This window comes from Sycon ciliatum, chromosome 13 (assembly GCF_964019385.1).
Source record: "Sycon ciliatum chromosome 13, ocSycCili1.1, whole genome shotgun sequence".
Classification (NCBI taxonomy): Eukaryota; Metazoa; Porifera; class Calcarea; order Leucosolenida; family Sycettidae; genus Sycon; species Sycon ciliatum.
The window spans coordinates 11,133,923-11,159,437 of NC_088655.1; the positions used below are offsets into that span (position 1 = coordinate 11,133,923).

At 45.3% G+C, this 25,515-nt stretch overlaps 1 protein-coding gene across 1 annotated transcript; it reads left to right on the forward strand.

Annotated features, from left to right (window-relative positions):
• Positions 1 to 10,291: 10,291 nt before the first annotated feature.
• On the forward strand, positions 10,292 to 15,808 carry LOC135829608 (uncharacterized). The gene is made up of 4 exons (XM_065342005.1): positions 10,292 to 10,611; positions 11,749 to 11,904; positions 13,567 to 13,707; positions 14,727 to 15,808. The coding sequence occupies exons 1-4, from the start codon at positions 10,539 to 10,541 to the stop codon at positions 14,930 to 14,932; spliced, it is 576 nt and encodes a 191-aa protein (XP_065198077.1). The 5' UTR covers positions 10,292 to 10,538; the 3' UTR covers positions 14,933 to 15,808.
• The last annotated feature ends 9,707 nt before the right edge of the window (positions 15,809 to 25,515 follow it).

Below are 25,515 nucleotides of genomic sequence, written 5' to 3' on the forward strand. Positions count from 1 at the left end.
TAAAATGGCAGTCATCCTTGATGATACCTCGAAGTTCTCAAAATTAGGCCCAGTCGCGACTCATGACAACACCGTAAAAGTAGAGAAGAACCTAGTTACGTATCTCAAGCGACTAAAAGCCGAAAAGGAAATTACCAATGGCGAGTTTCTTAAAATCAAGCCAATGGGTTCCATCCGTCCACGACTTTATGGCTTGCCAAAAATACATAAAACCAATTGTCCTTTGCGACCGATACTATCAATGGTTTCATCTCCACAGTACAGCATTTCTAAGTGGCTCTGTGTTATTCTCGGGGTCGTACAAAGTTATTACTGTACGCGCACAGTGAAAGACAGTTTCCAGTTTGTAGATATCTTGCGCTCTCATCAGGTTCCCGCTAGTGCTCATATGTGTTCATTTGACGTAGTATCATTGTTCACGAACGTACCATTGGATGAGACAATCGATATTTGTGCTGATGTACTGTATCGAAATGATTCGGTAGATACTCCTTGGTTGTCGGAGACAGCCTTCCGTAAGTTAATGTCCTTGGTCACTACTGGCGTAGAGTTCTCGTTCAACGACATAATGTATCGGCAGGTGGACGGTGTGGCCATGGGGTCCCCCCTTGGACCCGTTTTGGCAAATATATTCGTTGGATACTGTGAATCCTTGATCAATGAGTCGATGTGGCCTAAGGTATACGTTCGTTTCGTCGATGATTCTTTTACATATTTTGATTCCGTTGAGCAATGTGACACATTCTTTCATCATCTAAACAACCTACACCCAGCGCTTAGATACACATGTGAGCATGAGCATGACAACAAACTCGCCTTTCTGGATGTGCAGGTAGAAAAATCTAATAACAGCGTCGTAACATCAGTCTACCGAAAGCCCACTTTCACTGGGCAGTACATCGTCTATGATTCATATTGCTCACATCAATACAAGGTGAACCTGGTACGTAACCTGGTGGGAAGAGCAAAGCGGCTCTGCTCTGAAACGAAGCTCAACGACGAGCTGGAATTTCTCAGATCAATATTCCTTAAGAATGGATACCCACATGACTTATTGAACAAAATACTGAAGCAAGAATCTAATAACAAAGATACATTCACAGGTCCTCGGAAGTGTCCTATCTACTTATGCCTGCCTTGGAAAGGCAACGCGTCTGTCAGCATGTCCAGAGCTATCAAGACCCTAGTCAATAAAACATACTTTGCTGCCCACTTCATCCCCGTGTTCACCACGGTACGTGCGTTCATGGTGAGGAAGGATGTCCTACCTCCCCAGCTTTCAAGCCATTTGGTTTATCTCTTTGAGTGCCGGAATTGTGCTGCCCGGTACGTTGGTAGGACTCTTCAACACCTGAACGCACGTATCAGACAACATGTGCCGTTGCACTTATTACCACCAGCAGCCAGAGCAAAGCGGCCAAAGCGTGGTAGGCCGTGTAAGAACCCAGTTAGCTCAGTAGACAAACACGCTGTGCCGACAGCGCCGCCTGTTCCCGTGCCACCACCGGCCCCACCACCTGGGGTGCCGTGGGTGGCTGGGGCTGGGGTGGGTTTGCCATCATTGACCTGGCCACCACTTCTCGACCCACTGCAAACGGTAGCGGAGCCTACTCTAGCACAACATCATCGTCCTGGAATGGAGGAGGGGCCACCGAGAGACACTGAACCTTCACCTCGGCAGTTACCCTTGCCTCCGCCTGAGCCACCCCCTTTACCTTTGGTGACTACCGAGACGGTGGTCCCCCCGGTGCTGGGATCCACGGTGCCGACTGTGTCTGGACAGAGAGGGAGATCATCGACAAACCAAAATGAAACCAATATCCTCACCCACAGACCCAGAAGAAGCACAGCAAACTATTCACTTGAAATTTATGCACGGAATGGACTTGGCCCACGCAAAATGGACAGTGGAAATGGGTGTGCAGTAGCAGAGAACCCAGCAACGGTGACGCGGAGCAGCGGTCAAACGACTTGTGATGCTGGTGGAGATGATGGAGCCATGTTGGAGGCTGATAAGGAGTGCAGTGAGACTGAGCATCAAACGGATGATGAGGAAGTGACTGATGATGATGATGGTGGTGATGAGGACGATGATGATGAAGATGAGACGGAGGACGAGGATAAGGCGGAGGAGATCGAAGGAAAGGAGCGGGATGAGACGGAAGAGAGCGACGTGAGCAAAAAGTCAGCTGTATTTTGTCACTTGTTATCACGTCCAGATTGTCTTAGTGTGTACGATGATTCTCACTTTTCTGTTCTGTGCCGTGCAAGTTATGTTAAGCAGTTGAAGGTTCTGGAAGCTGTATGTATTCGTGTGCATAATCCTGTTCTTTGTAAACAAAAGAAGCATGTAGTCGCGCTAAAGTTGTTCTCGTAGCTGGTTATCAGATGTATATGTTGTGTCATGTTGCACTGTATCACCTCTTGCTTTGTGGCTGCACTCAGTTATATACGTTAGCACTATGTTTGACACCTATTATGTAATGCTGTAGCACTTCCTTTGTTGTTCACACTTTTAATTAATTATGCTGTTATAAAATGTTCTATTTTTGTACACAGTACCCTCAGTTCCGATACTATTCACTGATGAGCGGAACACGAAAATCGATTTTGAATAACATAAAAATCCTTAAAAATTCCATGAACTTGTTGTTGTCTGGCCATGTCTGCATCGATTATACTCCTAATTGCACTAATAAAATTGCTTTCTCCACGCCGGCTCTTTAAAAAATATTCAAAGTTTCATTTTTGCGTCTTTTTGTTCTTCTCCAGGAAATGACGACCTGGATCCTATCGTCAACCAAAGTGGACATTTTTTCGGTGTTGATATCATCTTAGTCAATACCTCAAACAGTCTGCATACTTTTATGCCATATTTTCTGTCCTATCTGGTGTTGTGAACGAGTTCTCATCAATTTTCGGATTTGCGATATTTTGTGTTATCAAGGAAAATTGTGTTTTTGGCAAAGACCTATTCAGGCCATTGAAATCTGAAGTTACTAAGCGAAAATATAAGGTTGTACTTACATGTACATTGTATTCAAACCAGCTAGCTACATGTATAGCGTGAAAATGACAGTGTATAATGAGAAAAGAATACACGTACAACTACAGCGCACACAGCAAACCGCGCATAGCGCCCATAGCGTATACCACGTCGTAAACATCAGCGGTACGGCGGAGTCGAGATACAACTGCATTGAAACGAACACAATGTCACAAGCGAGAAGGCCTTTCACTCTCGAAAACTTGTGGTTTCGATACACACATGATGCGCGACCACAGCAAGGAAAATGTGCTTCTCAGAATGATAGTTGACACCAGATGAACGACATCACATGGCAATACACGTACTGTTCCCTCCTTTTCTAAGCGCGCAGAGGATCAATTCATCGACATACATGTAGGACTGATTCTTAGTGGCGACAGGAAGCGATTTTTATTTAGACTTTTTCCTTTTCCATTTCCTGAACATATTTATGAATATAATGTAGTGCTGTGAATGACGTGTTCAAGCCACTGCTACAGCTGACAACACAACCAAAAACAAACGTCGCGTGCTCCACATCTCTCACTCCCTCATCATAAAATCTTCGCTTCTTGATCTTTATCAGGCCTCCAGTAGATAGTGAGTTGTGTTTCAGATCAGGGCAAGCGTACATCTACTTGAAGATTAAAATCCGTTTCTCAAGTAGTAAAATCAAACTAACAACTACACAAACTGAAGACAACAACATCAAGTCGGGTGTGCTCCTTTTCGTGAGCAGACTTCTATCCCATCCTCTCCCGGCTGAGTGTCTGAAGTAGTTGTTCAATAGAACCACCATTGCAAGTATGTTTGAAAATGGAAGCCGCTATATTCAGGTTCAAATTGTGACGCACAATTCTCAAATCGCCCAGGGAGCATGACAGAGCACTGTCGTCCCGTCAACATAATCAATGTGTCAGCAAACTCAAGGGCACCCAACGAGAATGGAGGTAGACGTGGCACGCCGAGCAGCTGTCATTTTGACTCTGTAGCCACCATGAAGAAAGAGTACACATACATGTACCATGTAGACGTACATGTATGCATTCTAACTCACTTCGTGACATGCCAATATCGCATTGTCTTCAATCGTCATCATCTAATAGTTTTAGATCATTCACAATTAGACCACAACTTTCACGGTAAGGGGTTACATAGGATGTCATGCATTGTATTCTGTAAACAGAGTTCAGTCAGATTGGGTGGTTTCGCAAGTACAGTAGCTTGAGTAGGTTTACTTGCTTTTCCTCCCTTCCAATTACAATGAATAATCGGCCACAGGTAGCGTACGAACTACGAACCCTACTGTGCTCCAGCACTTCAAGACAAGCACCAATGAATGAACACAATACGTCGTTGCAAGGACCTTGGCTACACTACAGCATGACAATATTCATAATGTGTTGGTCAGCTACATGTACTGTGGGGGGCTTGGAAATCCAGTCGATTGATTGGGCCGGTGCCCTGAGCGCGCGTACAGAACGCTGCGTGCAGTGCTCATGTTGATCCGATGCGACCCTGTACTGTACCAGGCAGCGCATAAATAAAATACCTGTGTGTAGATCTACGTCCAAGGACATCCATTGCGACGCGCATCACAAGCGACTTACAGAGGAGGAACATCGACTTGAAGCGCAGCAGTCAGCTGGGGAATGTGAGGGCCATCGCTCTGGACAAGCTTACATGGAGAAATCTGGCCGACAATCCATGATCTGGTGTCACAGGTCATCAGTGCGCCGTGTTAATAATTACCTTGATAATGGAATTTGATCATAGGAGATAGGACAGAAGCGGAACGTATAATTATACCCACATAATTATATTATTACGCGTGCTGTGGTATTATTATTATTATTATTATTAGATCTACCGCTTATCCACGGCTGCATGGCCAGCGCCCTGGGGTCGCTAGACGTGAAACCGGATTTCCATATCCACGACAGCACATGCATACAGTCATTGTACTGTCTTGTGCAGTTTACAAGGAAATCCAGTCGATTGACAGGGCCGACGCCGCGTACAGAACGTCGTTGCATGCCGTGCACATAATAATAACTACGTGGATCCGATGCAACCAGCACGCTACGGCTACAGCACGCTACGGCTACATGTACATGTACATGACTTGTACATGAACACGAAACTCCGAGGTGCGAGCGAGATTTTTGGTCCCTGTTGTTCTGCTTTTGTGTAGTACGCTCTGGCCATTTTAGTGTATTGAGCACTATTTGCAGGTGTACATGATACAGTACAGTTTCTTTGGTAATGGTGTTTCATTTACTTTTGTATTTTCAGTTCGTTTTCTTTGTATTTAACTCCTCATTGTTTTTTTACCAGGCGTGGGCCGTCCCCTGACTTCATAGGTGCCAAACATTTTACGTTTTTCATTTCTATTTTGAGAGTTAATAAAAATTACCGCCTGTTTTTAATTTGCAGCAAGGACTCTTAGAAACTTTGACTTTTGCATTGCACATGACTATGTGTGTACTGTATACCTACGCCTACGGCAGCATGGCCTGCGCCCTGGGGCCGCTAGACGTGCGACCGGATTTCCTTGTTCACGACTCTTCATGTACATGTAGTACGGGCGCATGCTGGGCTTTGGATTTGTGACCAAACCGCAAAAGCCCGACCACACTGACTTGTTGTGTTTGAACCTTCGGTAGCCAGGATGACGCATTTGTCACCAAACTATTCTAAAAAGCAGAGTCCTTCCTATGCAGTTTACACACGCGTATTGGCCTCAAATCTATTGCATTTCATGGTGCAGACAGCTTTCACTCATTTCCCAAATTCCTCCAAGGGAAATTGATCTCGACTCCGAACTCATTCTATACCTTGGGCACCCTGGACGGAAACCTTAGACTAGGCAAGGACTGCTGTGAAATAAAACACACAATAGGAGTTCACAAAGAACGAAACAGCATGCTGTCCGCAGATTGAGTATGTTCGCTCCTGCTCTTTTAGTAGTTGAGCACTCTCATGTGGGGTAGTGCCTTTGCTGTTTGCATTACGTAGAGCTCACTGACTTGTCAGTTCGAGCACTCTGGCAAGGGACGTTCGGGCCTGATTTAAATCTGGCTTTGGAAATTTTATTTTCATTGCTATCAGGTTCGGCCTCATTTTCTCTGTGCTGCGCTGAGGAGTGCACAAAGAACGAAACAGCATGCTGTCCGCAGATTGAGCACAATACTATCTATGTATGCGTGTGCATTGAAAAAAAGTCAAACCGAAGTCGCCAAAGTCATGTACTTTGTACAATGTCATGTATGTGTGTACTGCTCAGCATATTTCGTGCACTGAGCACTCTGCTTCCAGCCAGCTGCATGTACATGTACATGCACCTCGACCGGTCTTGTTTGTTTGGTGAATGCATGTACATGTACGTACAGTCAACTTCGCAAATAACGAGTGCGGATATAACGACAAATCCCGAATAACGACAGAATTTCCATGCCCAGAGCAAAGTCCCATGTAACTGTAATACGTATAAGGAGACTTCGGGTATAACGACACTTCGCGAATAAGGACACACTTTTCTGATGCCCCGCCGAGTGTCGTTATAAGCGAAGTTGACTGTACTGTACTCGAGTTAACTCGCTAAGCCGTCCCGCGGCCTTATGGAACTGCCGGGTGCTCTGGCCGAGATGCGCAAGGTTTGTATTCAACGCCTACCGTGGGTACGCTGTGATCATCTTGAAAGGTTCCTGTACATCTGAGGTCCATACCCTTCTCAGCCTGGAAGGTACTACTCAGGGATGTCCCCTGGCAATTGTAATGTACGCCATTGGTCTGCACCCTCTGATTGAGAGTTTGAAGGAACCCAGCCAGCACACCCAAAACTGGTACGCCGATGATTCTTCTTGCGCAACATCAGGAAGTGGCTCGACCGCCTTATCGATCAGGGTGAAGCTTTCGGCTACGTAGCAAGTTGAGCCGACAAAGAGTATCATTATTGTTTCCCAGGATCTCGTTCAGCAAGCTAATGATATCTTTGGGGATCTGTACATCAAAGTAGCCACATCCGCCCGTTTCCAAGGAGGCTGTATAGGTTAACCCGACGGAGTGAAATCGTTTTTCAAGGGGAAAGTGGAGACGTGGGTGAGCAGTGTCAATTGCATTGCCGCTGCTGCCAGGAAATACCCCCAGTCTGCGTATTGTGCGTTGAATCGCTCGCTCTCATATGAGTGGTCATACCTCCAGCGTGTTGTCCAGGGTCTTGAAGAGGAGTTTGCTCCGCTTTTAGACGTCACCCAGGAGCAATTTGCCCAGCCATCCTTGGGCGGGAGGTTCTTCCTCGGGAACACCAGCTCCTCACCCTGCCAGTCCAGTATGGTGGCTTGGCTTTGGCCGATCCTGTCCACACGGCACCCAAGGCTTACCAGAACACGAGAAACGCAACTGACATCCTGCGCAACTCCATCCAATCTGGTAACCCTGTAAACACAAATGATCACAGCGCTCACTGTCGCCGCATCACAAGCCAAATCAGCAGGGAACGGGATGTGATTTCCGCTGAAATCAGCCAGTCCACCCTCAGTGGCCTGCCACAGCTTGAGGAGCGCACCCACTACCACATTGTACGGGGAAATGCCTCCGGATGGCTTATGGTGTTGCCCCTGAAGCGCGAGGAGTATGATCTGTCGAGTACAGAATTCCGAGATCAACTTGCCATCCGCTATGGGCGGCAGCCGCTTGCCCTGCCAGCGCAATGTGATGGTTGCGGTAAGCCCTTCTCTCTTCAGCATGGCCTTGACTGCCCCAAAGGTGGACTTATCAAGAGAGACCACAATGATCTGCGTGAATGGTAGCAGTGCAAAGCTAGCTGATATGCCATTAGGTGGTGTTGTCGGCGAGCCGATCATGGTGCGGGAGGATGATCGGACGGGGCAGCCTGATCTTCGGGCAGATTGGCTTGCCCGGGGTGTGTGGGAGGATAACAGGGTGGCCTTTTTGGTAATCGCATCATTGATGCCAACGCACCCAGTTACCCCCATTCATCCTGGGAAGCTTCTTCCAACCGCGCTGCTAATGCGAAGAAAAAGAAGTACCGCCAGCTATCAGAAGCGACTTGCTGGTCGCCTCGCGTTCAAGTGGGACAAGCCTTTTTCAGTCATCATGGCTTGGGTGCAATTTCGCAGCCAATTTGCAGTGTTCCATGCAGTCGACCTCCGGCTACGCGGGTCCAGAAGGCGCCGGACAGGCCTGGCGGGATGATGCTGGGGTAGGCATCGGCCATTGAGAACTGAATTTCATCTGTTCTACGTGGAATTTCTTGGAGTTTTCCAATGTATTGTACTTGAATAAAATTCTATTTTACCTTTCATGGTATATCTATTTTTTCACGTCTACATGACTTTATTTTGCAGGTAAAATAGGCCGTTACCCCCGAAAAAATGTACTGTACTCAATCAGTATCTCCTGATTGCTGACACCTCACACAACTCATGTACATGTACGTGTAAAACCTCGTGACATGACGGCATGGTTGATGCCTGTACTGAGGCTGGATACTTGTAGTGCGTGAATGGAAGGCACACGTCTGTGAACACAAAAATTTGTTTTTTAATATGCACGCCGGGATGGTACATACAATGTACATACGTTGTACATGTACCTGTGTTCTACCAACAGTCAACACCCTTGCGCACTCATGCCCCTATAGGTTCTCTATCAAAGAGTATACATGTAATTATAATTATACACCATTATGTCGAGTCGCCTCCACCATTACACTGCGCTCTTTAGCCGACTAGACCCTCCTGCACACAACCATCACCACTGCGAGGACACTTTCGTAGACGATATTGATAAACTCCTTCAGACAGCTGTTTCGCTAATACATAGCTCATCAGTGAAAGTAGATGTTGAATGATTAAAAATATAGACCAAACTGCTATTATATAGGGGTTTCCACATACAAAACTGGCATAGCTGGGTGATAACGCGGGAAAAGGAAAGTGTGAAGTCCTGTTGACGCGCATTGGACATGCATGCAGCGTCGGAAATTCGGCGCTGAAAATCAATCACTATCAAATGCAGAAATAACGTGCCAAAACCAGAGTACTATGTAGCTAGTGAAAGTCTGTGTACATACTAGTATTGCAGTTGTCCGAGCGTCATGAAGGCCCGCGAACGCACCTCACGACCCGCCGACGTCGACAGTCACAGCAGCCCCTGGGGCATGACACTGTACTGCTCGCCCGTCGCGCCAAGACGCTTGGCAGGCGCTAGGCTTCATGCCACCGATGTTGTCCGCAAACTACCTTGTTATCTGCCCATCACCCAGTGCCGCTGATACGCTAGGAGGCCCCGCGGCATTCGCCCAGTAATATCGTCGTCAGAGCTGTGTCGACGGTACAATAACGCTGGTAGCAACTGTCTGGTATTGCGTCCTCCGGATTGTCCCTTGACTCGGCTTGTCCCTCTTCTTGCTCTAACACTAACGCCGCACGTATCATATTATTACAGGGTGCGACAGAGCTCTAGGCCATTGAAGAAAATGTTGAGTCATGTAATGGTGGAGGTGACTCAACATTTTCTTCAATGGCCTAGAGCTCTGTCGCACCCTGTAATTATACACCACTATGCACAATCATGTACAATGTACATGTGTGTACAGGTATGCACATTATGTACATGTATGTACATAATGTGCATACAAGTACAATGTCATACCCATAACCATTATTATAATTATTGGCCGTAGCGGCATGATTGTGGCAATAAAAGAAGCTACTGCACAACACAGTTACAGTAACTTACACATACATTGCACATGTACATGTGCAATGTATGTGTCTGTGCAATGTATGTGTCTGTGGGGCAGTATACACAAACTGACAGGAACGGTATACATACAGTTGTACATGTACAATCATGGTATTAAATAACCCAATACTGGTTCAAAACCAGTATTACATACTAGTAAGCCTTGTTGTACATGTACATGTACATGTAGTTCACGCATATTGTTAGGTTGACAGCACGAAACAAGGTGGAGAACACTGTGTTCGGAAACAGCGGCCTTACTACAACCTTCCGCGGTTGGCAGAACCCAAAATTTGTACAATCATGTAGATTGGGAGAATATCAGAAATCTACCAACGGTCTAAGGCATTCAACGATTCATGGAGCGCTACATCAGGCGGATTGGTTTACCACTGCATAGTACATTCACATGTATATTGAATATACACGTACGAACAGTCCTGGCACTGGCGACCGTAAGTAGTTTTCCACAAAAAATCCCCAGTTATCATTCCTTCACTTTTCCCAAAGTGTCCCCGCAAAGTAGAACCTGGTCCAGACCCGTCTACCAAGTTCGATAGTGATGAAGATCTAGCCCTTTGCCAAAGTCTTCTTGTGTCCTTTCCCTATAAAAGGGAGGAAAGGGTCTTCCAAAACTACTAGTACTACTCCTCCATTGCATCTTTCAGCAAGTATATTTTTGTTGCGCAGGCAATTGCTAAGCTTTTCAGACTCTGATATTTTCTTTGCACGAAGAAGGATGGCCAACAATGTTTTTGTTCCCCTTGTACTGTCGGCGGTGGTGACGCTTGCCCTCCTGATTACTGTTCATGGTGAGTTTCCAGAATTTATCACCTATATGTATTATTACCTGGTTGCAATTCATTTTTTATAATCGGTAGGTTGTGGCGACGTACATTGTACATGTACATGTACATGTACATGTATATGATCGCTTGAATGTAGAGACGTTATCAATATTACCCTATTGCCGTCGAATACCTCAAACCGTGCATCTAGGAGTGCGTAGCCCAAACAGGAACCTGGAAAATGGCTGGTTTAGGAAAAAGGAAAGGTTCGGAGGTCCCACTTTTTGTACATGTGCAATGCACGTGAAGAGGGTAGACAGTGTTCCGTGTGTGGGCATTACGTTAGAAATGTCCTTGTCAAAACAATTTGGTGGCACTGCGTTCTTCTGCTTACCCAGGATTTCAAAACAACACTGAGGCGTGTGTTTCTTTCCCCCGGAATGTACATGTAATATCGGACCATCGCGTAATATAAAGTCCTGGTGAGATTTCTACTTCAACAAAGTGTTTCATTTTCGCGACAGAAGGTCATGATCACCACTGGTCTGGCCCCGCCCGGCGCACAGAAACTGCTCCATTCCAGTTCTATTCTGCATAAATGATTACTCCCGACAATGGCATCGTGTTGTTCTACGGCCATGAGCAATATAAAAATGGATCCTACGGGGAAAATGTTTTGTCCTGACCTCTTTTGTCACACTTGTCATTCAACTCAAGTAGAATTCAAAACCAGCTTTCGCAGAATGTATATGACTGACTATTCAAAATTGGAAAGCGTTTTGAATCTCGTGCGAAGAACGGATTAGTTGTAGCCAATTTGTAAGTATCTCCCCCTCCCCCCGCCCCGAATCTCGCTTTCCTGATGGGAAGGGTTAAAGTTACAGACGCACAAAGAACATTAACGGTGATATTGCTCAGATGATTCGTGACAAGGCCACTTCATATACCCATCCGTACAATGTAGTAAGCAATGCCATAATTAGGGTATTGATCAATACAATATTCGAACAAGGCCTTCAGACACTTTGTACATTGTATCTGATAGGAGTAACATTGATTTCTGGTGCCCATATTTCTCTTCACTTCTCACATCGTATATGGGTTATGCATTGCCAATATGTTTTAGCTTACTGCGTGCACATTGTTTGTTTCCCCACACAGATGTACCAAAGTGGTACGAGCAGACCCTGACTGACAGGTTCGGAAATAGCAGAAAAGACAACACCGGAATTTGGCGGCAATGTCAAAAGCTGAACGTAGCAGGACGCGAGTCGACTACATGCGCCGTGTTCAAGATCACGTCACTAAAGGTTCCCGGTAAGCCTGCAGTTCGAGATGGAAGTGCACTTGCGAATACTGAACGATGATAGCTCTGTGTTAATTTCCTACCACTCCGCATCGTTCCATCTGTTTTACATATTTGTCTCCTCAGTTTGCTCTTCTTCATAAGCTGTTGACGGAGACTCCCTCGATTTAGGCTTAGGATTGTGGAGAATGCATAAATACAAACAAATAGCAAATTTGTTGAGGGAAAACAATCAAAACTTATTAGGCTGGGCAATCCCAAGAATGAGACAACGACACAGAAAATATATAAAGGCCTGATTGACAAATGCTGGTTGCAAAACGTCAAGCCGAGCTGCCCACCATAGTAAATGTAATCATTACGTGACGTTTTGGTCTCATTTTCATATCTATAGATCTCGCGCCTCTTTGTGTGGTACACTTCTAGGGTACGTAATTCCTGATACGGAAAGCACCATATAGCCCGATGGTGCGAGATCAACACGGGCAAGATCTGTTTAGTCTATTGCCGTATAATGCACGTAAAACCCCATGAACAGGATACCCACTCGGATTGTGCTGTAACGTGTTTAAACAAGTTACTGCACATCGTCGATGGAACCATTAACTACTAGTATGCAACGTATGAAGCAGTGTACCAGGTGGATGTAAAACAAGAAGAAGAGTTGACTATTTCGTTGCGACTCATCCAGATCTTTCCCATTGCTGTTGGCTGATGACCGCCTCGTGCATGAAATTCGGGCGAACAACGAAATCTTCATCCTCTTCTATGTGTTGAAAATACATGTACCGGTAGATGTGCCTTTGTGCATCGAGCACACTATTGATCATCATAGAATCTGTCTGTTTTACATTTGTACACTGTGCACGTACATGACTACAGGTTCATGTTGTTTGGACACAAGTATTTTTCAAAGTGTAAATGACCACCATAGTCCCTATATTCTATAATGCGGTGCAGTCAGAAAGTGTACCAACTAGGCACACAACTGAAAGAGTACTGAGACATTCTATATGTCCATTTCCTTTCTACAAATATTATCCTCATAAAAAGGACACACTTCAAGCTCATTACAAACATCTTGAAAGTGTTTTGTCTTCACAAGTATACTTTGAAGCCTTCTCGTCAGGTGAAATACGGGTAAGGGAAAAGGAACAGGAGCAGTGGATTAAATACAGAAAGAATGTAGTAAAACAGCGCAAAGGTTGGGTTTCTTTGTGTGGTTGTATACGGCTTCCAAAACATTCAACCTTTGCAAGCAGAAACAAATTAAATTCACACTTAGGCTGTTAGGTAGGTCGTCAAAACCTCGTTCGTTACATGTATGTCCAGTGTTGTCTCTTGTTGTCGCACTACATGGCACGCTTATTGAGTTTTCTCGCACTTGCACCTTCGTGTCATTATTGCAATTGTTGTCTCATTCTTGGGATTGTATATCATGATTGCGCTGTTTACTTTAGCTATCTTCTTCTTTGCGCTGTTTTACTGCCTTATTTATGTATTTAATCCACTGTTCCTGTTCCTTTTCCCTTGCCTGTATTTCACCTGACGAGAAGGCTTGAAAGTATACTTGTGAAGACAAAAACTTTCAAGATGTTTGTAATGAGCCTGAAGTGTGTCCTTTTTATGAGTATTATCGCATTTTTGTCTCTTTTTTCTATTTCTGAATTCAGCCAGCCTCCGTTCGGCTCAGTCCCTCTCCATTATAGCCACAATATTCGCAGGTATAGCCTTGATCGGCACCTCGTTCATTGAGTATGACAGCACAAAGGTCGGGCTCCTGCGGGTGCCTTCCATCTTCTTCGCTGTATCTGGTACGTATGGAGTGATAAGTGTCCAGACAAGAAGGGAGACAGAGAAAGATAGAGAAAGAGAGAGAGAGAGAGAGAGAGAGAGAGAGAGAGAGAGGAAGAGAAAGACAGAGACAGAGACAGAGACAGAGACAGAGACATCGAATGAGATACAGAGACACAGAGACACAGAGAGCGCGAGAGATAGAGATAGATAGGTAGATGGATAGATAGATAGATAGATAGATGGATAGATAGATAGATAGATAGATAGATATGCTGTCTGATGAAGTGTTTTCACACGAAACTCGGACTAACAACGGAAAGAGACTTGTTTGATTCATTGCTGTGTAATATTACTGGCTGTGCCCACTGGACATTGAGCACTGTAAGCAGTCTAGGGACTTTAGACGATAGATAGACAGATTGATAGATTGATAGATAGGTAGATAGATAGAGGCAGAGACCAAGCAGGGCTAGACCCGACTGTAGTGACGTGCTCTGGATTATTTTGAAAGAAGTGCAATCTAATCTACAGGTGCATATGCTCGAGCAAACATACAATGTAGATGTGTTGTAAGTTTGCTCTGCATTAGGATAAGCGGATCCACGCATTTTGCATGGATTCTGAACTAGCTCCGCAGTTATGTGATACCATTATCCACCACTTCATACCCAAGGCCAGTTTGCAGTTCATCATTCTAACACCCAACCCCACTACGCCTGGATCCTGGAAGGCATTTGCAATGTTTTCCTCAGAAGGTTAATACGCATTTTTCTCTTCCATGTGGAACTATTATACAAGCATAAAATTTCTTCTTGTACAAAAGGTGCTTATCATTATCATTTTTAATTGAACATGAATAGGAGGATGAAAAAAGTGTTTTTAAAGCGAGTTTCACGCTCTAAGCGATCAACAGAAAACAGCATTTTTAATTCAGGACAATACCTGTTGATCTTTCGAATGGTGCCAACAGAACGGGAATGTATGTCTTCCTGCCATTCTTCATTGTGTATTGGTATCTTTCTGGTTATTTACTCAGGTATCGCGATTGCCCTCGCAGCTCTCAGCTTCGTCGCCTTCATCAGGCGGGATGCCAATCTCCAAACGTCTCGCCCCAGCGTGGGTCTGAGCGTTAAAGCAAGTTATGGTGCCAGTTTCATCATCGCATGGATCACGCTGGTTCCGGCCTTCGCTGCAGCCTTGCTGGCACATGTACATCATTCCGCGAAAGCTGCTTCAGCCTAATCGCGTAAGAGCAATGTTAAAGTACCGATTGAAGCTTCGCCCGGGGCTATTCAAGAAAACGGTACTGTGGCCTAATCGACAACAATGTTTCATATTATATAATTGAAGTTTCTCCCAGGGCTATCCCAGGGACCCTCGCTTGTAGCCAACGATGCTCTAACCCTTGAGCTATGGTGTAGTCGTCATCCCAGCAGAGACCGTTCAACATTTTCTTCAGACTTCGTAACTCACATTTCCTGAATAATAATAATAATAATAATAATAATAATAACTCTTTATGTTGTGCTGAACCCCGTTTTCGGGGGTTCCGCTGACTGAACATTATTTTAAAAATAAAGTATGAAAGTGATTTATCGTGTCCGTCCACGTCCTTACAAGCGTTCAATAATGCACTGACTCGCCTTAGAATTAGGCCAAAAACCACATTGCCTTTGCTCCTCGAGGGCCGCGTTTTACCGACCTACGTGTACATGTACATACATGTATGCTTACGGTCCACTGATGATAGTGTAGGCTGCGCTCTGGATTTATTTCACATATAAAATTAATAATTAGACTAGCTTTCAAATCGAAATCAATCCATTAATAACTTTTCTCAGCCTCTTTTGTTTGCCTATCGATCGCTGTTCAAGCACCAGACCCTCTCTTTCTCTCTCTCTCTCTCTCTCTCTCTCTCCTTATCCACTTCCCTCCCTCTCTGGATTTTCACATATCACCTTTTCGTACGTATACATGTAGAATTTGTACTGATCTTCTCTCTCAGCCTGGGTCTTATCTTGTTAGTGTACTTGTGTCATTTCAGAAACATTGTTCAGAATGTATGCTGTTCAACAAAATTATTCCCATCTGTGCATAGAATGGCTTATTCGAAAACTCCATGTCTGCTTACCTGGCTTGGGCAAGTCGGCACTTGTTGCCGAGTGCAAGGCCTACATTTCAAGGCCATCCGTGCCTCTCCTTCCTGCAGCACTACGGAATTATACTGTGAGGTTTTCACGCCACCATTTCGCTCTGCGTGGCGCAATCATCCATACAGCTTCTAAGTTACGAAATGTTCTACAGAAAAGAGCCTAACAGACGGTCTCTGCTTGAAGCAACGGGCTTTAGTTGTGATTTAAACACGTTGAACCAGTCTCAAGCCAATCCAAACGCACTTGCTCAGGTTTACAAGAACAGAGAACAGGAAACGTTTTGACTCTAGCCTAGGTCTACGTGAGCTGTGGCCGTGCGCGTCTACCTACATGTATCTGGGCAAAGCGTTGCTATGGACTCATCCCCGAAACATTATGGATGTGTTCCTATGGTTAGCAAGTGGTCTGCAGTGTACAGTCAGTAATGCTGATCTTACCAATCAGTTACATGTACATGTACATGCACAAGTGCACGCGGGGAGCCTGTAGCCGCCGCACTGTGAAAACTGGGCAGAGAACATGACAATTTCATGTACAGTCATGAACATTATTATTATTTTAATATAGCTATGAATAGGATGAAGGCCGCAGACACCACGCAACTACGCTACTTGTTCGACATGTATTTACTGTGTATTTTATAACAAAAATATTATTGAAAACCCATAATCGATTTTCTTGTTCCTATCATCAGTGGGAAAAATACGGAACTAAGGATACAACCAAAGAAACTGAAGTTAAGTACTGTAAATAGAAAGGTGTTAGAAATAACAACAAGATACAAGTGCAATAAAACCACTAGAGGAAATGCAAAAAAGGTAACAAGATTACGTAACCAAAGGCGAGAAGGCGCTAAACGAAGTGTCAACCTACGAATACAACTTCAGTGCAACAAAGTGCTCCTTCTGCTTACACAAAACAGGCTTATGAATACGTATACAGACTGCCTCAAGGACTTTCAGCTGTTGGACATAATGCGCACGACACAGTACGAGATAACAAGCGTAGATACACAGCTGACTTCTTACGATCAACACATTCATCCGCCTCATCTCGCTCCTTCCCACCCGACTCCTCCTCGTCCATCTCATCATCCTCTTCCTCGTTCCGCTCGTCATCCTCACGATCATCATCACTACCATCATCTGCCTCGTCCTCTGTCTCCTCACCAACAGTTTGGTCATCCAATTGCTCTTCTTGCTCTTCTATCCTCTGATCACCTGTCTCATCCTCCGTTTCTGTACAGACTACTTGTCTCCCATTTGCTAGCTGCTCTTCCCGTGAGCGGAGTTGTTCCTCCAGATCCGCTTCACTCACTGACTCATGATCCTGCTCGACCTTCTTTCTGTTGGTATTGTCCACAACGCGCGGTCCTTGGCCGCTTCTGGCATAAATATCTGTGGAGTAGTTTGCTGTTGCCCTCCGAGGTCTCTGGATTAATGTGGGAGCCATCTCAATTCGTGTGAGAGTTGGTGATGCCAGCGCGGGTGTAGGTGGGTCCACTGCAGCCCCGCCACAAGAAGAGCCTATTTATTATTACTTATTACAACATCTCAAGACTCGGCGGAAACACCGGGCAATGTTACGAGAGTGGGCGATTGCCAACAACGCCGATAAATAAAAATAAGGGGAGGGAAAAAGAAAGAGTAGCAAAATGAACAGCAACAACAACTCCGTAAAGAAAGATAATGTCAAATAAAAACAGTGAAAAACACAGAGACGCAAAGGACATGTGGATAAGGAGCTATATATGTCGTAGTAAATAAGGGGCAGCACGGATCTTAAACAGGCGGAGTGAGGTCAGGTCCTTAACTTCTCTGGGTAGAGTGAGCCAAACAGAATAAGCTATATAGAGAGGGGAGCGTAAAAGAGTGGATGAGTTACACTTAGGGAGTAGGAGCGAGTTTCTAGTTCTTAGAGAAGAGAACCAATTAAAACACATGAGATGAGGTGGGCACAACTCAAGCTTAATAGAATGGACAAGAGAAGCCAGGTGTGCACTGCGTCCATGTGATAACGGGGTTGTGTGAGCGATTTTATAAAGGGCGGATGATGAGAGCATGCGGGGTTGACGGAGGAGAATTTTCTAAAAGGATTTTCTTGTGGTGTATTTCAAGCTTTGCAGCAGCGGAAGAGGATAATCCAACCCAAGACGTATCGGCCTAATCAAATATTGGGCGAAGGTAGGCTAAATAAAAAAGAAGCTTGCAAGAAAGTGGGAGGTAGGAGCAGTTGGGGGGGGAGAGAATTCCTAAGGATTTACTTGATTTTTTACAGATATATTCGATGTGGGGTACCCAAGAGAGTGCAGAGTCAATCACAATGCCAAGGTGTTTGTGAGAAGACAGTATGTCAATTGGATTTGGAAAGTTGACATGGATGAGGGTTGTGAACTCCGACTGGGGCGGGAAGAGCATGATCTTTGTTTTTGATAGATTTGGGGACAACCTCCAGGACGACATCCAGGAAAGAACTTCCTGAATGCCAGCACGCAAGTTGTTTTTCATGCCAGTGAGGGAAGCTGATGAGGTGAGAAGGGTCGTATCATCAGCAAACAGAGACGTTCCAGGGAAGACTGCAGGTAAGTCGTTTACGTAAATTATAAATAGTAGGGGACCAAGAATTGATCCTTGAGGAACGCCCGACAATACTGGCTCTGCAGCCGAGGATGTGCCAAGCACAGTTACGTACTGATAACGCCCAGAGAGATAAGATTTCAGCCAGGAGAGTGGTTGTTTGCGTACCCTGAATGCATGCTCGAGCTTTGCCAAAAGTCCTCGATGCCAGACGGTATCAAAAGCCTTGGCCAAGTCAAAGAAGCAAATGCCAGCAAGCGCTCTGTTATCCCTATGCTGCCACACCTGCTGCACGACATATACACGTACATGTACATGAGACAGATAGAATGGCAAATACAGGCAGGGACTACCTGTATCATGAATGGAGCTATCTTTGAAGTTGAGTGGAGATTGTCAAGTTCTATTTTCATTTTTCTTTGAAAAATATAAACGAGCACAAATTCTCAATGACAAGGCAGCAAATATGTTATTGTGTTACAGGGGAGGGAGGAGGTGGTGAGAAATTAATGAGAAAGAAGAGAGAATGGTAGATATCTCAATGATAACTCAATGGAGAGCGAAGCGTTATCAAACCTACATGTACAAGTAAGCCAGCGAATGACAGTTCTGTGACCTGCCTAATAAGACACTCTTAAAACTAAGTACTAACTGCTAACGAGAGTACTTTCTACTAAACCTGCTACTAACATCGGAGGATTTTATGTTTTTTTTTGTTTTAAAAAAGGCCCAAATTCTGCCCTGTCAGTTACGGACTTACGAGGGTCGCCAAAGCAGATAATAATGGTAAACAGTGAAAATCAATCACAGACAGCAAGCTGTCTCAGGACAAGTGTATATTTTAACATAAGGAGGATCGGAGGGTAGACATGTACGGTACGACGGCGGCTTTGAAGCAAGCTGCTGAGAGACGACAGTACTCTGACTGCATCCGGTAGGACGTTCCAAAGGGCACTACCTTAGGAGGCAGTGCGAGATCGTCCGGCGCGGGTTCGTGTAGCTGGCAGACGGAGCCCCAGCGCGAGATCGAGGCGCGTCCTATGATCCGCGCAGCGTACGAAGAGCTCCTGGAGGGATGGACTCGCACTGGCGTGTATGCAGTGTGTGTACCCCCAGACACAATGGTGCCTAATTCTATGGACGCGAATTTGAAAGCGGAAGAGAGGTACGGACAGAGAGAGAGAGAGAGAGAGAGAGAGAGAGAGAGAGAGAGAGAGAGAGAGAGAGAGAGAGAGAGAGAGAGAGAGAGAGAGAGAGAGAGAGAGAGAGAGAGAAAGAGAGAGAGAGAGAGAGAGAGAGAGAGAGAGAGAAAGAGAGAGAGAGAGAGAGAGAGAGAGAGAGAGAGAGAGAGACAGAGAGAGAGAGAGACAGAGAGACAGACAGAGACAGAGAGACAGAGACAGAGAGAGACAGAGATAGAGACAGAGAGTGAGAGAGAGAGAGTGAGAGAGCGAGGGAGAAAGAATGAGAGAGAGAGAAAGAGAGAGAGAGATAGAGAGAGAGAGAGCTAAGGAGAGATATATATAGAGAGAGGAGAGAGAGGGGGGGGGAAGAAAGAAAGAAAGAGAGAGAGAGAGAGATGCTTCATGCTTTCATCTTCTTTCCCGGTGTGATTCATGTGGTGAAGACGGGATGTGAATTATGGCTCGGGAATCACATGCCTTTGACAGTTCTGAAAATTCGGTTGTTACCTGGCACAAGTCTCGATCTTCTCCAGTCACGTACTACCAGCCAGTTGTAGCGTTCACACAAAAGTCACAAACCATGAGTGCCTGACGGGACCAACAACTAAAATTCACCTCTAGGAGTTGGAGTTTCACTGTGAAAGCAAGCCATTCGAACGCCGAGCCGTACATCTTCAATCCTCATGTGAGTCATGTCTTTCTACTACTTCTTCCGCTAAGCAAAACTGCGTTGCTTTTTTAGTGTTCTTGTTATGATATTTCTGTCGGCATTAGACATACATGTCAGTGATCTACCCCCTACATAGAGTAGCTGAGTTGTCGTCCATTGTTCTGACAGGCTTTTGAACCTCCGAAAAGTGTGGAGTCCTTTGAAAAAATCGGCAAAGCAGAACCGTTTCTCGACAGGATGTCACCAGAACACAACCCCAGGCGCACGCGCATGACACCAAAGTGCAAAAATGAGAAACAGTTTGAAAGGCGCGTGGCTCCAAGAAGTGTCCAGCAGCCGGCCTGCACTCAGGCACTGCTCTACTAGCACGAGTCGATGGTGCGCGTCCGCACACAACCAAAATCAATGCACTTGTGTTTGCAGCGCAGGGGAAATCAAAAGCGTTCGACATTCAGGTTTTCATTCAGTCTGCGCAAAATCCTGTTCTCAACATCGACGACTTGGCGTTCTTCCACAGCCTGTAGACAGACGTGTCCCTCGTGGCGAAGGAAACCAGAAAGGAGCTTCTGCAGGGTGTGGAAACGTGCTGGCACGACTACACAGCTGCGAAGATGGCGAGCGTTTGTTTGGGTCTGTATGGCTCCTTCCATGGCGTTCCGGAGAGTGGCCACAACTACCAGCGCCACCGTGAAGGTCGTCAAGCTCACAGTTTGAGCCAAGAACTTGGAGATCTCCACGATCAAAATAATCGTGTCTTGGAAACTTATAAGGGCTGCGGAACAAAAGCTGGCAGCGCTGGCGGCGACAGTCAGCGAGGATACAGACTCGATGTCATCAGGGAGTGAGTCGTCATCAGATTCAGACGAAGAGTCAAGCTGGACTGCTTTGAAAGGAGCTGTGTGACATCTGTAAATGAAACGAGAGAGCTTGGAAGCTCAGGGCCCTACGCTATGCTTTTTTGCCTTGATGAATTAGACAAAAAAAAGATTAGGGATGTTATAAATTCTTATAAATTTCTACTTTTTGTTTTTAGACATAAAGCCCTTTGCGATAATTCTCCCGCTCTTCTCTCGAGAATGGCTCCACCCCGACACACCAACCCAGGACCACACGCCTCACCCGCCAGGCTGTACGACTATCCACCGCGAATTCCCATCAGTTACAGAAAGTTCTTCCTGCCCATTCCCGGAACAATGTGAGCCGAGCCTTTCCCCACTCCGTCATCCCAATTTGGAACCAGCTGCCTACCTCTATTATTACCCACCCATTTAACCCAAAGAACATCCAAAAGTTCAAGACAGCAGCTTATCACCATCTCCTCAGTACGAACTGGCACGGGGCCACTCATAGCATACGCGAGTAAGAGGGTACAGTGTCCTACCCTGCTTGGACATACATGTAATCTCTCCTCACAGACAGTCTCCTCTAGAATTTAAAAGTCTAACAGCGTTCACATCAATACTCAACTTATTCTTCTGCTCACTGAGCAATACAATCTTTCCATTTTCTTTCTTCTGTTTTCTTTTTCAATTTAATCCTCCCTACCCAATATCCCTTTGGTGCGTCCATTGAGCTATGAAGCCGAGACCTCTAGTCGGCGTAGCTTGATGGGCCCCACCACCACACTCCATCATTCACCCCAGTGTCTGGAGATATGTGATTTTGTAGAAAAAGAAGAAGAAAAAACATAACCTGGGATTCGAACCCACACTATCGCCCTGTATGCATCCCCGGACCCCTGATACACTTCGCATACATACTAATTCTTCCAAGTGGATTCACGTTATGATCTTGTATTTGAAAGCCGTGTTTGAAGATGCATTGTGGCCAGCCGTCTTTGATTGCACGGTACGGTAGGGGACAGGTACGGGACATGTACGAGACAGGTACGGGACAGGTACGGTCGAGGGTAATACGACACCATCTACTGCTTTCATGACGGCAAAAAAAGAATAGGGATGTTATAAATTTTTCAATTTTCCTATTTTTTCAGGCATTACCTGGGATTCGAACCCGCACTATCGCCCTACATGCATTCCCCCATACACTTCGCATTCGTACTCATTCTTCCAAGTTGCTTCACGTTATGATCTTGCGCTTGAAAGCCCTATTTGAATAGTGCGGCCAGCTGTATGTGGCCAGCTGTGTTTGATGGTACGGTACGGGACAGATACGGGATAGCGCCAGGCATGACACAAACACACAAACACACAAACACACAAACACACAAACACCAAACGAGAGAGCTTGGAAGCTCAGGGCCCTACGCTATGCTTTTTTGTCTTGATGACCTAGACAAAAAAGAATAGGGATGTTATAAATTCTTATAAGTTTCTACTTTTTGTTTTTAGACATATTAAACCTGGGATTCGATCCCGCACTATCGCCCTGCATGCATCCCCCGATACACTTCGCATACATACTAATTCTTCAGTTGCTTCACGTTATGATCTTGTATTTGAAAGCCCTATTTGAATATGCATTGTGGCCAGCCGTCTTTGATTGTACGGTACGGTACGGGATAGGTATGGGACAGGTACGGGACAGGTACGGGACAGATACGGTGGAGGGTAATACGACACCGTCTACCGCCTTGATGATTTAAAATAAAATTATTCTATTTTATTATTTAAAAAGGCGACGTGGAGACAATAATCTTTATAATGCAATGAATATAACTAAATGCGCACTCATATCACAACCATGGGGACGAATCATGTATTCCAGAACGTTTTCTTGTCACAATTATCAATGGAATTCGTGACTAAAGAGAATGATGAAACTACAATAGGATTTATACACTTGCAGAGGAACAGCGAGGATACAAGCATAGTAAGAAAAATAGCACAAACCTAGGAACAATTTGCACAGGTAATAAACTATAGGTGAGGTGAGAAATGATAGGAAATTCAGCAAGTGCAGTGTGACAATGGACATGCATGTGCTGCAAGTAGTTTCAAGCAGTTAAAAGTTCTAGAAGCAGTCTACATTCGCATTCGTGATCCAAATCTTTGTAAACAAAAAGAAAATGTCACCGCACTTACGCTATTCCAGTAAATTCGCACTCACACACACTTACACATGCATGTCCATTGTCACACTGCACTTGCTGAATTTCCTATCATTTCTCACCTCACCTATAGTTTATTACCTGTGCAAATTGTTCCTAGGTTTGTGCTATTTTTCTTACTATGCTTGTATCCTCGCTGTTCCTCTGCAAGTGTATAAATCCTATTGTAGTTTCATCATTCTCTTTAGTCACGAATTCCATTGATAATTGTGACAAGAAAACGTTCTGGAATACATGATTCGTCCCCATGGTTGTGATATGAGTGCGCATTTAGTTATATTCATTGCATTATTTTATTATTTATTTATGGATTCACCAAAGGCCGAGGCCTAAGGGCCTGGTCAGACTGCGGCAAATTTTGGTTGCCTGACGAAAACAAAACAGCGTCCAGAATTTGAATCGCGATCACACTACACATGTGGGGAGAGTGAAAATTCAAACTTCATTTGGAGCGTCAAGTGGTAATCTCCACGAACGACGTCAAATTCCTTCACCTTGGGGATCGCCAACACCTTCAGTGCAATCCTTGCAACCATCCTTATGAGTTTTGTTGTTGTCCGTGGCCAATTAGCTCTTCGATATCGAGATGAAAAAATCAGTGATTATCAGCGTCAATGGCGTATCAGCGTCAAATCCTGTTTGGAGCGGAAAAGCGTGGTCCGTTCTTGCTTTTTTTTTGGAGCGTCAACTCTCGCTTTTGCCGCTCTGGCGGCAAGTTACTATGGAGATTCGGATTATAATCCAAGGATTATTTCGATTTTGCCGCAGTCTGACCAGGCCCTAAGTCGAGCGGGTCTCTGTTCATGGCTTGCTGGGAATATATCTGCAAAATTATAACATATAGATTGAGAAGAGGAAGCGTTATAACAAATGCATACTGTAGAAATCAGCCATACCATTCCTTACTATGTTATAGAAACTCTGGAAGGAATGAAACCAGCGGGTTCGAAGCGAGTGTTGGCAAAGATGGTACGGACACGAGACACAAAGCAATGACTATTGTGGGTGGTTCTAATGTCAGTGGAGAGAGAATTCCAGGTGGCAGCGGTAACAAAGAGGAAGGTGGCACGCGAGTAGCTGCTCGCCCTGGCAGGCGGTACAAGTTGGAGAGGGCGCCGCGCGCTGGTGGAGAGACTATAGTCCAGCTCCATAAGGGCAGTGGTCTGGTGGTGGGCCAGGTGATGGAGCTCCCGGAGGCACTGGATGTGTCGCCGCCATGCCAGACTGGACCATTGCAGGTGCGCGAACAGAGATGCCTTCGGTTCAGTAGCGGAGGGAAACACACCATACTGTCTCAAGACGATGTGTGCCAATCTGGCCTGCAGACGCTCAAGCACCGCCGCTTGGGATGCGGACAGTTGGAACTGCCACAGTGGCGAGGTGTATTCGATGGTGGGTCGGACATAACCAGTATAAAGCCGGTTTGCAACTTCCGGCGTTAAAAAAAAAAGAGAAAAAGGGATGTTTCCTATTTTTTTCAGGCGTTACCTGGGATTCGAACCCGCGCTATCGCGCTACATGCATTCCCCCATGCACTTCGCATTCATACTCATTCTTCCAAGTTGCTTCACGTTATGATCTTGCGTTTGAAAGCCCTCTTTGAATAGTGCGACCAGATGTATGTGGCCAGCTGTGTTTGATGGTACGGTACGGTACGGGACAGATACGGGATAGCGCCAGGCGTGGCACAAACACACAAACACACAAACACACAAACACACAAACACACAAACACACAAACACACAAACACCAAATTAAAGCTGTGTGGACCCTGGCTAGCGCCAGACGTTACTGAAGTAACGTCTTCTGCATAGCTACGGGAATTAAAGCTGTGTGGACCCTGGCTAGCGCCAGACCTCACTGAAGTAACGTCTTCTGCATAGCTACGGGAATAAAATTAATATCTTTCATATGCCGCCTTGTTTTCCACTTTGCAAAGCGTGTTCGTAGCCAGAGAATGGTTTGGACTGAACTGTAAAAACGCAACGAAGTTTTGCCTAACGGAAAAAGCAAAATGTATTTCAAACAATGACGGCATGCATTCCTAAGTGCTGCGTCACTACCGCATGCTATCAAGTGCAAGGTATCTACAGTCCATTAAGAAAAAGATGATATCCTAGCTTTGGCCATAAATGGTTCCAATTTGAGTTTTTTCAAAATAATTTCTGCAA

What these genes read in the sequence shown, in the direction of transcription:
- LOC135829608 (XM_065342005.1), top strand. Translation starts at nt 10,539, where the DNA reads ATGGCCAACAATGTTTTTGTTCCCCTTGTACTGTCGGCGGTGGTGACG. An exon ending in CACGTCACTAAAGGTTCCCG is followed by an intron (nt 11,905 to 13,566) that starts GTAAGCCTGCAG and finishes TTCTGAATTCAG; the next exon opens with CCAGCCTCCGTTCGGCTCAG. An exon ending in CATCTTCTTCGCTGTATCTG is followed by an intron (nt 13,708 to 14,726) that starts GTACGTATGGAG and finishes TTATTTACTCAG; the next exon opens with GTATCGCGATTGCCCTCGCA.